The following is an 18,041-nucleotide window of genomic DNA, read 5'->3' on the forward strand; positions in this document are numbered from 1 at the left end:
AGCTGGTACTCCTCTCTGGAGGAAAGTGTTTAGCCTCCAAGGGTTTGAAGAGTTGTCTTGCCCTAATCATGGCTAACTTTAGGCTTAGAAACACTAGACTATAATTTAGATTTTTCTTTTCCTGGAACACCACCAAATTTCATATTTGGAAGATTCTAAATATTCTGCCACTCATCCATTGGCAATAATTATGGCACTCAGCAATAACTCTGTCCCTGAGACTTGCTGACAAATCATAACAGACTGGCAATTGTCTTTCATGCGGTGTTGAGTATTTTAAGTTTCATTTAAAAGGCAAGACTGAGAATTTAACATTTTTACTAGTTGGGCTGGGTTAATCAGTGAAATGCAGATTCTCAACTTTTTGACTATTAATTCAGAACCAAGCATGAAAGGTAAATTTCATTAAAATCAAAGAACAAGGGTTTAAAAAAAAACAATAGCAAAAGAAGGATAGGAAATAAACAAGAGAAATATTTAAATGATGCCTCAAAGAATCAGTTACTTGGTCAAGAAATACTTATTAAGCATCTGTGTGCCAGGTACTGTGCTAAGCATTAAGGACACAGAGACAAAAGATAGTTCTAGCTATTGCCTCATGATCCTTTGAGAATCAAGGGACCTGGGTTCAAATTCCTGCTTTGCCATTTTTTGACTTCTGTGACTTTGAGCAAGCTACTTAAACTTTCTGGGCCCTAGATTCTTCATTGTATATTGGAGTTGGACTAGGTGACATCTAAAGTCCCTTCTAAATCAACATGTATGATTCTGGAAAATTCCTTATCTAAAATAATCATGTAAAAGTTAGGATGAAATATTAGCTAATTCACCATTAACCTAAAAATCCAGTGTAATGTCATTCTTGAAGGATGAGAGAAAAATGCATAATATTGTCAGTGTCAAAAGAACAACACAGCACAAATGATAAATACTCTAAATGTCTGTGTGACTACTCTGTGAGCCCAATTGGCAAGCAATTCATTTTTGGCCTCTTTAAAATGTAACATTTTAAATGTAAACTAATGTTGCGTTAGCTTGTTCATATTAAGTTGAGCCATCTAATATCAGAGTCTGGACTTGAGAAATAACAATATATGGAAATTTTAATATATTTACACCAATTTACTGGTATTATTTTTAGTGGTTAAATACAACTTAGAGTTTTTCTGAATGTCTTCCATAGAATATAGAACTTCTTTGTTATCTGAAACATTGGCTTTTTGAAAGGAATTAAATTAATAAAATCATGTAGTGATTAAAAAATAAAACAGTAGTAACATTCATAATGATTAACAATGTATTTCTTTATAATCAACATAATTTGTGTTGCTTACAATTTATACATATCTGTAGTGTATATATTATATATTATGCTATATATAATATCATTGTATATGCTATAATTGTATATATATAATTTATGTGTCATATTTGTATAATAATTCATACATTGATAGGAGCATGCAATAATTATTTTTGAATGTCAAGAATAATTTCATATGATATACATATATGGCTGAAAACTCGGAAACATGTATTCATTGGTCATGGCTTTTGGTAGTAATTTGTGAACTTGAGATAAAGGTCTGCATTCCATTTCCAAATCCCTAAACCATACTCAACTCTTCATACTAAAAGGAAATTATGACACAGGGGAGCTTTTCCATTTACTTTAATACACTAAAGAGCTGCTTTTCTCGGAAATAATTGATGTTTTCTAAAATATGGTAATCATTTTAAATATCACAGCCAAAATTTAGACACATCAAAAATTGATGGAACTAAAATTCCAGACTCGGGAATAAGTGGCTTGCTTTTGTTTTGTAGTTCAATTAAAATGGATTAAAATCAATCTGAAATTCCTTATCCTATGGATTTTGTATTTAATATTAGAAGCCATCTGATGAGTTATGCTAAGAATATTAGAAAGAATCAGTAAAGTAGAATGCAATTTAAAGACATGTCTTACTGGACACTATTTTTTTATGCTTTTGTCATTTCAATGTTCTTTTTGTTTCATACCTTCTAGTTAAAATCATAATGTGATACTTTCTATCAAAAAGAAAGATGAAAAATAATTCCCTGAAATTCTTCTAATGGATGTTTCCCCAAATAATCTGTAAAGAGAATATATCATCTTTTAACAGAAAAGGCAAAATTTAATGAATGACTAAACATTATATAATTGTATTCTTCCTTATTCAAAGGATTTGTGATTTTGTGGACTGTGTTTCCACCATAGATGCCAGACTACAATCCCTTTTTTCACTGAGCACTAAACTTTTAAGAGTTGTTACAGTGAAGAAATTCATCAATCTGGTGGTGAGATATATTTTCCCTATTTTACAAAAATAAAAAATTAAAGAGGCAAAACCTATTTTAAAATATATGTTAGATGAGTCAAATGAATAATTCATCTCTCTTAATATGCGGGACCATTATGATTGATATAGCTAGAACTATAATATTGTCCAAAGATAAACCTAACATAGCTAACATTTTTCATAATCCCTAATTACTGGTGAAAGCAGTGTTAAACATAATGTTTTTATTTGGAAAACTATGATTTTGTTCAACAAGTTTCCATCTTAATTGTACTTTTCTTAAGTTATTGTTAAACTAAGTTTGTATTCAATGAGCACATATTGGTTGAAAGGAGGTATTTTGTGGTTTGTTGCTCTAAATGTCTTTTCCTTCTCCTCCATCCTCTCCCCCTTGCTCAGGGCCTTCTATCATAGCTGGAAATATTTTGTATGCACTTTGTTAAATACACATTGTCTCCCTTGTTAGAATGTAAATGCCTGGCGGGCAGAGATTTTTTTGTTGTTATTTGTATGGTACATAGTAAGTATTGAATTCCTGCTTGTTGACTTGACTTAACAACTTGTTGGCTGCTAGTGGGTGAGTAGTACAGTTGAGAAATCTCTTAGATGATAGGAAAAGTCAAAACAGGAACTCAGAAATTTACGTCAGATAAATCACATGTGGGAAATCCAAAGGGGGTTTTGTAACTATTTGGAAAGTAATATACTAACCCAGATCAAATTCCTTATCATCTCTGAGAGGGGTAAGGGAATAAAGGGAGGGAGACAATCTGGATATTATAATTTTTGGGAGCATGTTGAAAATTGTTATTACATGTAATTGGGAAAATAAATATATTTGAATAAAAAAGAAAAGTAAGAATAAAACTGGCTTTATAATAAGACCTTTTGTCAATGACAGAAAACTAAGAGGTCAGTTAATTAACTGAATGAGATAATCAGTATTTCAAATTATCTCCACAGGCTAAAATAATGACCCAAAATAAACAAGATGAAATTATGCAAGGTTATCTATAAAATTCAAAAATTTTAAAAACCAGGAGGAAGACCTACTTTGCTAGTAATTTATAAGAAAAGAAGTATTTAGGGGTGTAAAATAAATAATCAAAGCTCACTAAGTATTAACAGTAAAGAAAAACACATTATTAAGTAAATAGTTCTAAATTTAATTAATATGAAGATAGAAGCAAAACAATAATTTTGTTGTACTCAGTTAAACTATACTTAGAGTACTATGTTCAGTTCCAGGAATATTAACTTTATTTATTTGTTTATTCATTCATTTATTATCAGTCAACAAGGAATATTAAACTTTAGAGGTCCCCTCTAAATAAACATTTGGCTCAAGAGAACAGGGCGCTAGAATGAAAAGAACAGTGACTTTGGATGTCAAGAAGATCTGAGTTCAAATCCCATCTCTGATACTGAGTAACTGTGTGACTTTGTACTTTTCCTTCCTTTTCCTCAATTTTCTCAACAATCAAATAAGGAGGTTGGACTTGAAGACCTCTGTGGTCCTTTTTAACTTTATAACCATGATCTGGTTCTCCTAAGAAGATGGTAAGGAATCTGGAAATCATGCTCCTTGAGTATCAGTTGTAGGAATTAAAGATGCTAATTTATCTAAGGGGTGTTCAGGGACTTCAAATATTCAAAGGATTGCCTCATGGAGGCAGGAGTTAATTTATTTTGTGCTTTTCTACAGAACTGAATTAGGTCCAATAGAGTGGATCTTACAGAGTTGCAGATTTCAGTTTGATAAATAGAAGAATTTCTTAATAAGAAGAGTTGGTAGTGGACTGGGCTGCCTCAGAAAGCAATCACCTCCTTGGCACTGGAAGTGTGCAAGCTGATGTTGGAAGCCCACTTTGTTTTGTAAAGATTCCTGCACTGGACAAGAGGTTAAAAGGAGTAACCTTTAGCTTCCTTTTCAATTCTGAGAAGCTATGAAATGGGGAACCTTGCTAATTCAATGTTTATTATTAAAGCAAATATACTGGTTCAGTTTCAGAGTAAGTCTAGCAAAAAAAAAAATTTCTCAAAAAAATATTTCTAAATTTTCCTTCATACACACAAACATTTTCAAGTTCCTTGTATAAGTTAATTTATACAAGTTTTTTTTTTCTGGAACATGCCAGAAGCAAAGGGCAGAAATGTGCATTTAAACTTTGAAAATCAGGATTAGGGTTTGATTTATTGATTGTCTAGACCTAAGAAAATGATAGAGAAAATATTAGTAATTTAGATTAAACTTAAAAGTGTCCTCTGATTTCCAGAGAAATGGTTGTGAAATATTCACAAGCATATTCCTGATTGTTCCCATGTTAAAAGTTGGCAAGAAGTACCATAAAGATGGAAGAGGGGAAGAAATGGATAGTGCAATGAGGTAACCTCAGGTGATATCATGGTGACCAGGACAAGAGGTTATGGAGGGTTAGCTCTGACCCAGAGCACCATGTTCCATAATGAGGATAGAGGGCATATAACATGTCAGCCCTGGAATATTCATTCTACAGCTCTCTAAACATGTGTATTTATAATCATAAATAACTACCATGCCCACGCCCTCACCCATCTCCACATTAACGGATTCAAACTCTTACGGTCATTTCTTAGGAAGTTATTTAGCAGTTGGAAAAGTGGAAAACTATCCCAAGAATCTTGTGGCTGAGCCTCTAGTGCTGAATCCATGTCCACAGTAAATAATGACCAAAATTTCTCTGCATGTTCAGCCAATAGATCTGGCCACCAAGCAAATGCCTAGCAAATGAAAGAGAAAGAATATTATTTTTAGAAACATCAAAAATATGACAGTGCCTACACTTGAGATCACAAAAGGTCTTAAAAACAAAAATAAAATAAATTTTATATGACCTACAAAAGAAAGAGAAAACCAGGAATAATGCTCTATTAAAGTAAGAAAAATAAACATCATCACTGAAATCTAACAATTATTATTTGATTTTTAAAAGTTCCCTTGGCAGTATCTTTAAAAAATCTTTCTAAAACATGATTAATTGTGTTTATTATAGTTTCAATGGAAGAAACACTAGGAGAACATTTCCTCTCATTCATATTTTTAAGAAAATGTCAGTTTCAGGGGCAGCTAGGTGATTTCATGGATAGTCAGCCAGCCCTGAAGACAGGATCATAGGTTCAAATGTGATCTCAGACAAATCATAGCTGTATGACCCTGGGAAAGTCACTTAACTCCTTCACTATTCTTCTTAGTATTGATACTAGGTGAAAGGGATATCTGTACCTTAACAGTACCCAGCTGCTCCCCTTACATATATTTTATAGTTAGTTCTCATTGCAGTCTCCAAGAGGGAGACTAAAAGTAACTTGAGCTTCTGACAGCTTCTAAATGGCCAGATTCTGAGTTTTTCCTCCAAAATTAATAAAATATTAGGAAAGTTCTACACATACACACACACACACACACACACACACACACACACACAACATACTATGAAGCTCTGTCAGCAGGAGATGAACTCATTTTCTCCAAAACTATGCCACTAAGATGAAAGTTCTAATGAGCTGTGCCAAGCTAACAAGACCTTTCTTATTCATGGTATAGAGAACCAAATTCAGACAGTAAGCTGGGCTTTTAAAAAACAAACGAAAATGCCAGTTTCATCATAGTTTGTTGTATTTTTTTACAGGGCAAATCAATTTGAAGTTAGGAAGTTCCACATTTTCTTTCAATAGCACACTAAGAACCTAAGGTTTATAACAGAAAAACTTGAGTTTCTATTTTTATGAAAATGAACTTCTAGGTATTTGCTATACAATAGTTCATTCATCTTGACTATAGGCCTAAAAGAATTGATAATTAAAAGGAATTGTGATCATTATACGTAACAGAGAAAAATTTCAGTGTAAAGTAATCTTAAAAAATTCTTCCTAGATAGAATGCTTTTTAGAATGGATATAGAATACAAACAGAAAACTTGAGAAATGAAGTAGAAAGCAAGATTTTTTTTTTAATTTTAAACATTATTTTATTTGGTCATTTCCAAACATTATTCACTGGAAACAAAGATCATTTTCTTTTCCTCCCCTCCCCCCCTCCCACCACCTTTCCCTCTCCCATAGCCGACGCACGATTCCACTGGTTATCACATACGTTCTTGACTTGAACCCATTTCCCTGTTGTTGGTATTTGCATTAGAGTGTTCATTTAGAGTCTCTCCTCAGTCATATCCCCTCAACCCCTGTAGTCAAGCAGTTGCTTTTCATCGGTATTTTTACTCCCACAGTTTATCCTCTGCTTGTGGGTAGTATTTTTTATATCCCTGCAGATTGTTCAGGGACATTGCATTGACACTAATGGAGAAGTCCATTACCTTCGATTGTACCACAGTGTATCAGTCTCTGTGTACAATGTTTTCCTGGTTCTGCTCCTTTCGCTCTGCATCACTTCCTGGAGGTTGTTCCAGTCTCCATGGAATTCCTCTACTTTATTATTCCTTTTAGCACAATAGTATTCCATCACCAACATATACCACAATTTGTTCAGCCATTCCCCAATTGAAGGGCATCCCCTCGTTTTCCAATTTTTGGCCACCACAAAGAGTGCAGCTATGAATATTCTTGTACAAGTCTTTTTCCTTATTATCTCTTCAGGGTACAAACCCAGCAGTGCTATGGCTGGATCAAAGGGCAGACAGTCTTTTATCACCCTTTGGGCATAGTTCCAAATTGCCCTCCAGAATGGCTGAATCAATTCACAACTCCACCAGCAACAAATTAGTGTCCCCACTTTGCCACATCCCCTCCAGCATTCATTACTTACCATAGCTGTCATGTTAGCCAATCTGCTAGGTGTGAGCTGATACCTCAGAGTTGTTTTGATTTGCATCTCTCTGATTATAAGAGATGTAGAACACTTTTTCATGTGCTTATTAATAGTTTTGATTTCTTTGGCTGAGAACTGCCTGTTCATGTCCCTTGCCCATTTATCAATTGGAGAATGGCTTGATTTTTTGTACATTTGATTTACTTCTTTGTAAATTTGAGTAATTAAACCTTTGTCAGAGATTTTTATGAAGATTGTTTCCCAATTTGTTGCTACCCCTCTGATTTTGGTTACATTGGTTTTATTTGTACAAAAACATTTTAATTTGATGTATTCCAGACTATTTATTTTGCATTTTGTAACTCTTTCTAAGTCTTGCTTGGTTTTGAAGTCTTTCCCTTCCCAAAGGTCTGACATATATGCTATTCTGTGTTCTCCTAATTTTCTTATAGTTTCCTTCTTTATGTTCAAGTCATTCACCCATTTTGAATTTATCTTGGTGTAGGGTGTGAGGTGTTGATCTAAACCTAATCTTTCCCACACTGTCCTCCAATTTTCGCAGCAGTTTTTATGAAATAGTGGATTTTTGTCCCAAAAGCTGGGATCTTTGGGTTTATCGTATACTGTCTTGCTGAGGTTGCTTTCCCCCAGTCTATTCCACCGATCCTCCATTCTGTCTCTTAGCCAGTACCAAATTGTTTTGATGACCGCTGCTTTATAATATAGTCTGAGATCTGGGACTGCAAGGCCCCCTTCCTTTGTATTTTTTTTCATTATTTCCCTGTATATCCTTGATCTTTTGTTCTTCCAAATGAACTTTGTTATGTTTTTTTCTAAATCAGTAAAAAAAGTTTTTGGAAGTTCCATGGGTATGGCACTAAATAGATAGATGAGTTTGGGTAGGATGGTCATTTTTATTATATTGGCTTGTCCTATCCATGAGCAGTTAATGTTTTTCCAATTGCTCAAGTCTAGTTTTAATTGTGTGGAGAGTGTTTTGTAGTTGTGTTCATATAGTTCCTGTGTTTGTCTCGGGAGATAGATTCCTAAGTATTGTATTTTGTCTAAGGTAATTTTTAATGGGATTTCTCTTTCTAGTTCTTGCTGCTGAGCTGTGTTGGAATTATGTAGAAATGCTGATGACTTATGTGGGTTTATTTTGTATCCTGCAACTTTGCTAAAGTTGTTGATTATTTCGATTAGCTTTTTGGTTGAATCTCTAGGATTCTTTAAGTAGACCATCATGTCATCTGCAAAGAGTGATAATTTGGTCTCCTCCTTGCCTATTTTAATGACTTCAATTTCTTTTTCTTCTCTAATTGCTACTGCTAGTGTTTCTAATACAATGTCAAATAATAGAGGTGATAACGGGCATCCTTGTTTCACTCCTGATCTTAATGGGAATGGGTTTAATTTATCCCCATTGCAGATGATATTAGTTGATGGTTTTAGATATATACTGTTTATTATTTTTAGGAACAACCCTTCTATTCCTATGCTTTCTAGTGTTTTTAGTAGGAATGAGTGTTGTATTTTATCAAAGGCTTTTTCTGCATCTATTGAGATAATCATGTGGTTCTTGTTGGTTTGCTTGTTGATGTGGCCAATTATGTGGATAGTTTTCCTAATATTGAACCAGCCCTGCATCCCTGGTATGAATCCTACTTGATTATGGTGGATGACCCTTCTGATCACTTGCTGGAGTCTTTTTGCTAGTATCCTATTTAAGATTTTTGCATCTATATTCATTAGGGAGATTGGTCTATAATTTTCTTTCTCTGTTTTTGACCTGCCTGGTTTTGGAATCAGTACCATGTTTGTGTCGTAAAAGGAGTTTGGTAGAACTCCCTCTTTGCTTATTATGTCAAATAGTTTGTATAGTATTGGAGTTAGCTGTTCTTTGAATGTTTGATAGAATTCACTGGTGAATCCATCAGGCCCTGGGGATTTTTTCTTAGGAAGTTCTTTGATAGCCTGTTGGATTTCCTTTTCTGATATGGGATTATTTAAGAAATCTATTTCTTCTTCTGTTAGTCTAGGCCATTTATATTTTTGTAAATATTCATCCATATCACCTAGGTTGGTATATTTATTGTCATATAGTTGGGCAAAGTAGTTTTTAATGATTGCCTTAATTTCCTCTTCATTGGAGGTGAGATCCCCCTTTTCATCCTTGATGCTGTTAATTTGCCTTTCTTCTTTCCTTTTTTTAATTATATTGACCACAACTTTGTCTATTTTGTCTGTTTTTTCAAAGTACCAGCTTCTAGTCTTGTTTATTAGCTCAATAGTTCTGTCACTTTCAATTTTATTAATTTCTCCCTTAATTTATAGGATCTCTAGTTTGGTTTTCTTCTGGGGGTTTTTAATTTGTTCATTCTCAAGTTTTTTGATTTGCATTTCCAATTCCTTGATTTCTGTCCTCCCTAATTTGTTAATATATGCACTCAGGGATATGAATTTTCCTCTAAGTACTGCCTTGGCTGCATCCCATAAGGTTTGAAAGGATGTCTCGCCATTGTCATTTTCCTCAACGAAATTATTGTTTCTATGATTTCTTTTCTAACTAACTGATTTTGGAGTATCATATTATTTAATTTCCAATTAATTTTTAATTTGGCTCTCCATGTACTCTTACCGATCAATATTTTTATTGCCTTGTGATCTGAAAAGGCTGCATTTATTATTTCTGCTTTTCTGCATTTGAGTGCCATGTTTCTGTGACTTAGTGTATGATCTATTTTTGTGAATGTGCCATGTGGTGCTGAAAAAAAGTGTATTCCTTTTTGTACCTATTTATTTTTCTCCATATGTCTATTAACTCTAATTTTTCTAAGATTTCATTCACCTCTTTTACCTCTTTCTTGTTTATTTTTTGGTTTGATTTATCTAAATTTGATAGTGGTTGGTTCAAGTCTTCCACTAATATGGTTTTACTGTCTATTTCCTCCTTCAATTTTCCTAGTTTCTCTATTAAAAATTTGGATTCTATACCATTTGGTGCATACATGTTGATTAGTGATATTTCCTCATTGTCTATACTCCCTTTTAACAGAATATATTTACCTTCCCTATCCCTTTTGATCAGGTCTATTTTTGCTTTGGCTTTGTCAGATATCATGATTGCAACTCCTGCCTTCTTTCTATCAGTTGAGACCCAAAAGGTCTTACTCCAACCTTTAATTCTAACCTTGTGAGTACCAACCCGCCTCATATGTGTTTCTTGAAGACAACAAATGGTATGGTTTTGGGTTCTAATCCAATCTGCTATTTGTCTACGTTTTATGGGTGAGTTCATCCCATTCACGTTCAAAGTGATGATTGTCATTTGTGGATTCGCTGGCATTTTGATATCTTCCCCTAGTTCTGACCTTTCTTCTTTAGCTATCTCCTTTTGAACCAGTGATTTGCTTTAGGTTAGTCCACCAATCCCCTCCCTTGATATGCTTCCCTTTCTAGCCCCTCCTTTTTTATGCTCCCTTCCCCTCCCCCCTCTCCTTCCCTCCTTTTTTATACTCCTTCCCCCCTCCCCCTCCATAATTTTCCTTTCTTTCTTGCCCTGTTGGATAAGATAGAATTCAGGATCCCAGTGGATCTAGATGTTCTTCCCTCTCAGATTTGATTTCACTGAGAGTAAGGTTTAAGTAATTCCACTTCACGCTCTCTTCCTCTCCTTCTCATATGAGAGTTCTTCCCCTCCCCTTTCCATGTGTATCTTTATATGGGAAAGATTATTCTATTAAGTCCACCCTATTTCTTGAAGTAAATCTTAGTGTTATCGATGGTTCCCCCCCTCCCTTTTCCTTTCTTTCCCCCCACTTTCCCCAAATCTTCTTAATGCCCCAATCTTTCCCTATGCATGTTTCTTCTAACTACTCTTATGATGCATACAATTTTTGAGAGTTACACAAAACATTTCCCCCACATATTAATATATATAATTTGATGTAAATGTAGTCCTTATAGAAGAGAGTTTGACTTAAAGAAAAAGATAAGATTTATCTCCTTTTCCCTTTCTTTCATATTTACCTTTTCATGTTTCTCTTGCTTTCTGTGCTTGGATATCAAATTTTCCACTAAGTTCTGGTCTTTTCTTAGCAAATGCTTGGAAATCTTCTATTTTGTTGAATGCCCATACTTTCCCCTGGAAGTATATAGTCAGTTTTTCTGGGTAGTTGATTCTTGGTTGGAGACCCAGCTCTCTTGCCTTTCTAAATATCGTGTTCCATGCTTTGCGGTCTCTTAGTGTGTTAGCCGCTAAGTCATGTGTGAACCTTATGGGAGCCCCCCTATATCTGAAGCTCCTCTTCTTGGCTTCTTGTAGGATTTTCTCCTTTTCTTGGAAGCTCTTGAATTTGGCAATTACATTCCTAGGGGTTGTCTTTTGGGGATTTAGTATAGAGTTTGTTCTATGAACCCTTTCTATTTCTATTTTGCCCCCTTGCTCCAGAACATGTGGGCAATTTTCTTTTATAATCTCCTGTAGAATAACATCGAGTTTATTGTTTATCTCTGGTTTTTCTGGGAGACCGATGATTCGGAGGTTGTCTCTTCTTCCTCTGTTTTTCAAGTCTGTGACCTTTTCAGTGAGATATTTTATGTTTTCTTCTAATTCATTAATTTTTTGGGTTTGCTTTATTGATTCTTGCTTTTTTATGATCTCACTTTCTTCGAGTTGCTTAATTCTGGTCATTAGGGACTGGTTTTGCTTTTCAGCTTTGTCTGCCCTTCTATTGGATGCTTCCAACTCTTTTTCCAATTGAGCAGTCTTATCTGTCAGACTGCTGATCTCTTTCTTGCATTTTTCTTTCCAGGTTTCCATCTTTTGTGTAAGTTCCAGTTTGAAATCTTCCAGAGCTTGTTGATAGTTTCCATTTTGGGAGGCATGTTCTGATTTTTTTTTATTTCCTCCTCATTCTCTTCTTTTCCTTGGGTACTTCCACCATAAAAGTTTTCAATAGTCACCTTTTTCCCTTTCTTCCTGGAGGCTTGATTTTGGGCCATGTGAGCCATCCCTTTGGTGGTTTTATTCCCTTTTCCTTTTTGTTCTGTGGTCTGGGTGATATGGGCGGTTTTTCTGTGAATTTAGGTTGCCTCAGACTATTTCTTCCCAGCCTCTGAGGTTTCTTAGAGAGCTGGGCCCCTGATCACAGCCAAACTGCCCAGGTGATCAGCTCCACACAGATAATCAGCGAGTGGTCTGCCCCTGGTGTTTAGCTCTGCCCAGATGCTCAGCTCAATCGCCCTGAGTACGGCTCCCTGGGCACCCTGTGCTCAGCGCAGGATTCTCCCGTGAAACCACCCTGAGACCTTTTTTCCTGGCAGTCCCCAGATCCCAAGGACCCTGGAGTGCCCCCCCAGACAGAGATGTTCCCCACTCACTCGCTGCCTCAGTGAGCGCTCCTGTAAGTCACTCTGGTTTGGTGGGGGAAGTGGGGGGGGGAAGGGTGGCTCAGTTCACGTTTCTGTGCAAGCTTTTCCTCCTTCTTTTTATAGTGTGGAAATGTACAAACCCCACATACCTTTGCCTCTGTGGGTTACTGGGGAGTACTGGGGAGTCCTTCTGTTCCTCCAAAGGTGATTTTTATGCTCCTTTGATGTAGTCTATTTCATTTGGTGCCGGGGAGAGGAAGCGTGTAGCATCTAGATTGCAGCCATGATTACCCGGAAACTCAGAAAGCAAGATTTTTATCACACATTCTTCATCTCATGGAGGTATGTTGGTGATAAATAAGAAAAGACTCAATCCTCACTATGAGTAATGAGAGACTGAATATAGTTTCTGGGACCACTTATTTGCTTAATATAAGTTTTTTGGCTGGTTAAGTAATATTGTGTTACTTCAAAAATTATTTTCCAAGATCATACATTAGGTACAGTAGTCACAACCACTAAAAATAGTTAAAATTAAGAAAAGAACAATAATGATGTCCTAGGACACTTTAGATAATAGCAATTATTTATGCACTTTAAAAAAATCCTTACCTTCTGTCTTAGAATGTATATGAAGGGGGCAGCTGGGTAGCTCAGTGGATGGAGAGCCAGGCCTAGAGAGGTTCTGGGTTCAAATCTGGCCTCAGATACTTCCTAGCTGTGTGACCCTGGGCAAGTCACTTGACCCCCATTGCCTAGCCCTTCCCACTCTTCTGTCTTGGAACCAATACACAATATTTATTCCAAGATGGAAGGTAAGGGTTAAAAAAAAAGAATCTATATTAACTATTCGTTCCAAGGCAGAAGAGTGGTAAGGGCTAGGCAATTGGGGTTAAGTGACTTGAACATGGTCACATTATTTGGAAGTATCTATGACTAGATTTGAATCTAGGACCTCCCATCTATAGTCCCAGCTCTATCCATGTGCCATCCAGCTTCCCCTTAGGTACTTTTTAAAATATAGTTAATCTTTATAGTTGTATTCAAGGAGAATAAGAGTAGAAGGAATATGGGTTTCTGATAGCTCCAAAATTCAGTCACATTCTGAGTCTTTCCTCCAAAATTTAATAAATTATTAAAAAAAAGACTACATAAAAATCCTACTATCAAGGGTTTTTTTTTTTTTTTAAGATAGGAAGTTTGCTTATTTTCTCCAAAATGATACCAGTGGGATGTAAGTTTTAAGGAGTTCTGCTGACCTGGAAAGGTCTTTCTTATCCATATTACAGAGAACCAAATGTACTATTTCTAAAGGCCACATAGTACAGGGAAACTCATAACCACAAGCTTGGACACTAACTGATTAAATTTTTTACGTAAGTGACTTATAAAACAAATATATAATGGCAGTCACCTTTCTCCTCTTGCACAGGGATGGTGATTGGAAGGCATCATTTCACAGAATTCCTGTCTTCTGTCAATGGAAGGCTAGAACTACCCAGGTAGGACCTAGGACATCATATCTAATATCCACGTGATTTTGGTCCCAAAGAGCAGAAAGGAAACTGAGATCATACTCCACATGTGGCATATCTCCTGGATATAACATGCTCCCCTATCTTGGGATGAGGTGTTTTCTGTGAACTTAGTATTTTCTCCAGGTATGTTTTCATGCAAGTATTTATTAATTCAAACCACTGACTCCAACGATTCAGTGTCAACATCAAACCAATACTGTGATAGGATTCTGGTGGGTACCAGCCCCAACCAACAGGCACTCTTCTAGTCCTAGGGTGATCCAAAGCTTCCCTTGCTTCTCCTTCCCATCCTTTTGCCATCATTCCTGCTGATCCACACTCTTCCAGTATCTTTCCTTCTCCACTCTTCACTATTTATTTCTCTCTGTACATATATTACCCATCAATAGAATGTAAGCAGCTTGAGAGTAAAAGTCCTTTTTTCTTTGTTTGCATAGCCCAGTCTTGCCCATAGTAGGTACTTAATAATTGCTTGTTGAATTGAATCGATTGATGTAAAGATTTTAGTGCTGACCCTGTCACTAATCAGAGATGTATTCTTGAGCAATTCACTTTACCAAGGCTTGATTTCCTTATGTTCATGATGTCTATATCCCCTAAGTCCTATAGAGGTCTGTGAAAATCAGCTAGAGAGGACAAATGGAGGGTGCTTTCTTCAGAACTCTATCAATAATGATACCTTGTTCTGGACAGATTGATTGGTTCAACCAAAAATTCTTGTCAACTGATATTGAAGAGGTCTGTTATTGTAATGAGTGGATTATTTAGTCTGAAAGCTCACCAGAAAAGAGTATACAATCCTCCTAAGAAGAAGAAAGAAGAATTCTGAGGCAGGGCTGAAAGAAGAGGTCAAGAGACCTTCAGAGTAAGGGAGAAAAGTCTTCTAAGTAAAGTTACTATCAAAGATCTTAAAAAAAAATGAAACCTGCTTATCTAAAAATTTGCCAAAGGAAAGAAAGAACCTTTTAGCCCTGAAAAGTAAACTGCCACTGTGAACAGAAGTGGAATGGAAATAAAAGGACCTGACACATAAGCCACTTGAAGGTCTCTTGGAGGCAGATAGATTAACCTCTACCAAGGGAGTTGATCTGGGTACTCTTTCAAGGAGGAAGGAAACTTTAGTTTGAACATACGGCAAAATAAACATTAGACTAGAGAGATAGAACATTGATTCAATTTGGAAATGACATAGCAAACCAGAAAATACATTTTCTGTAAATAATCAGAGAAAGTTAGATTTGTCAGTGAATGAAAAAAAATCCCCAAGACATGTTGATTCACTGAGATGGGTAGTAGGAAAATGGGTGATATGTAATTAATCACTGGTAACACACACCCATCCATCACTACAACACCTAACCTAATTAAAGAATGACTCATACTCTTGAGTTTCAAGGAGGAAGATGAAAATGTCTCTAAAAATTAGAAATATTCATAATTAATATTTTACAACATAATGTCATCAAATAAAGAGTTCCATGCTAGAAAAAAGGGCAAAAACGATATTACTTTGTGTGAGATGGGACACATACCTCTCTTCCCTGAGGGAATCCAAGGATTTGAAAGCATTGTGGAATGGGAAAACATTACAATATTAAAAAAAATATAACAATAGTTCATTGCCATAGTTTTATTTTGAAATAAATGCAGTTTATTTGCATTTTTTTTGCATAATCTGCAGTTGTGCAGTGATTTTCCTGTGTTAAGGTTTCCTGTATTCAATAAACTTAATTTTTTTGGAGGTTGGACAATAAGATCAGCTTTTTATTTTGTTGGTATCCATTAAATTATATATATATATATGCATATATATACATATATTGGTTTTCCTTCAAATTTTAATTATAATTGCAATGAGTATGTAATATTTAATAATTACCTTTAAATGGTAGGAAATGAGGATCACAATAGAGTAATGAGTTTGAACCCTGCATAATTACCATTTTCCTTATTGGTGCTAGTAAAGAAAATGTCATATTTGTAAAACCTACGGAACTATTTGGATCATCAAGAATACATCTCTTTAATAGAAAAGAAGACTGCAATTTGATGCCCAATCAGAATTACCTGTTTAAAAAAATTTTGAAAATGCCTAATACTCTGATGATAATGCTTTGCAACAAAAGACAAAGAGAAAACACAGCTATTTTATCAAATAATCATTTGCAGTGTAACCCAGCAGTGATACTAGTGTAGAATAGAACCTCCTGGGAATTCATCTCAAATTATTGAAGCAGCTGTTTCTTCAGTTTAAAATAAAATATCCATAACAAGTTCACACATGACAGATGCAAGGGAAAAACTAGATTCCACAGTGTGAGTGAAAAGCAGATGTTTTGAATGATCATATTTATAACCAGATACAATAAATCTTCATTTAACATGGTATGGTTTCATGGATATCTTTATTTAAAGAGTTGTTTAAAATGTACTTCCTGTAGTTACTTATATCTTTGAGATCAAGGTTTCATTAAATGTAAATACTATATAAATTATATATATATATATATATATATATATATATATATCTGTTCTTGTATATCTCTGCTCATTTCTTGTGGTTCCCAAATAACCAAATAACCAAACTGATTCTATAGTGTTCCATTTTTTATGCTTTTGTAAAGAGTTTCCTCTTCCCTCCTTCAGCTAAAAATGAAAAAAGAAAAAAAAAAGAACAAGAACAAGAAATCTCTTTCATTATTGTGAATAAAATTCCTGATCTTAACTGAAGTCACTTTTAGACTTTAAAATAAGTCAATTAACATTACTTGTAGCATATTCAGATAATACTAATTTTAAACTAGGATCTGAAAACCATTTTTTTTCAATCAGCTACAATGTAGTTAATACTGACATAGCTAGCATTTGTACAGGTTTTAAGATCAGTAAAGAACTTTATGTTAATTGAATCAAAAGATTTAAGAAGTTTGAGTAAAAGATAGGAACTGAAGTTAATCCATCACTTTGATGTTTCTGGTGAACTTCTGATTAGATAATATATGAAAAACCCTTCAAGCATGATCTAGATGCCAGCAATTATGACCATCTCCCAAGCCAGAATTGCTCTCTTTCTTCTCTGTAGTCATAACACGTTGCACATTTCAATGGCCTTAGAGTAGGCCTTTTATTTAAAGACACCATATTTATGGCTCACCTTTCCTACTTAACCCTAAGCTCCAAGAGTTGGATAAGGGAGCCAAATGGCAGACACATAGTTGGACATGGAGTCAAGAAGACTTGGAGTGAATCCTGCCTCAAAAACCTAGAAGCTGAGAGACTGGAGGCAGGTCCACTAATCTGACCCTCAGTTTCCTAATTTGTGAAATGAGGATATTTGCTAATATCCCTTTTAAAGTTCTAAATGTACAACTCTTTAGTCTGTCTGCTCAAAGAAACCTGCTCACTCCCTTGCCCATGGCCAACGCTCGATACCTGTACATGTTTTCTTGAACTGAATTGCTTGAAAACTATACATGCATTCCATGACATTTCATCCACTTCTGGTACTATCACTACTCTCTTTTTTTTATGCCTTTCAGTGTCTATTTCTGAACCAAGGATGCCATCAAAGGAAGGCAAGTATAATTTGATTTCTGTTCACTTTACATAAAGTTCCTTCTCTGAAGGTGAGTGGTCTGATGTCCATCAAGGATCACAGCTAACTTGCTCTTCAGTGTGGCTCCCAATAAAAGGAAGAGAAGTGTCTGGAGCATTTATTCTACCTTTAAAATAATTTTCCTCACCTCTGAATGATGCTCTTCATTCTGCTGCAATACCTCTATGCAGAGCTCTGCTAGATGAAGGACCTCCTCTAGCTTTCTAGCAGGAGCAGCTTGGTTCATGATCTCTACAGAAAAAAAGAGAGAGAGAGAGAGAGAGAATTACAATGATATTACATTGGTAAGTCTCATCCAAGACAAACACATATTCTGAATGGTACTGAAATACTGAATACTGAAATAGAGTATGGATGGATGGTAATTTTTTAAATGGAAGAAATGA

General features: G+C 35.3%; 1 protein-coding gene across 10 annotated transcripts in view; it reads right to left on the minus strand.

Moving 5' to 3' along the window:
- The window catches only part of CADPS2 (calcium dependent secretion activator 2), a 758,482-nt gene that overhangs the window by 102,939 nt on the left and 637,502 nt on the right, over positions 1 to 18,041 (minus strand). For all 10 annotated transcript variants that reach the window (XM_056799641.1, XM_007504220.2, XM_056799643.1 and 7 more), the window contains 2 exons: positions 17,783 to 17,886; positions 4,928 to 5,084 (listed from right to left, as the gene is read on the minus strand). In XM_056799641.1, coding sequence (XP_056655619.1) covers positions 4,928 to 5,084; positions 17,783 to 17,886 — 261 coding nt within the window. The remainder of the gene's footprint in view (positions 1 to 4,927; positions 5,085 to 17,782; positions 17,887 to 18,041) is intronic.

This window comes from Monodelphis domestica, chromosome 5 (assembly GCF_027887165.1).
Source record: "Monodelphis domestica isolate mMonDom1 chromosome 5, mMonDom1.pri, whole genome shotgun sequence".
NCBI classification, from domain to species: domain Eukaryota; kingdom Metazoa; phylum Chordata; class Mammalia; order Didelphimorphia; family Didelphidae; genus Monodelphis; species Monodelphis domestica.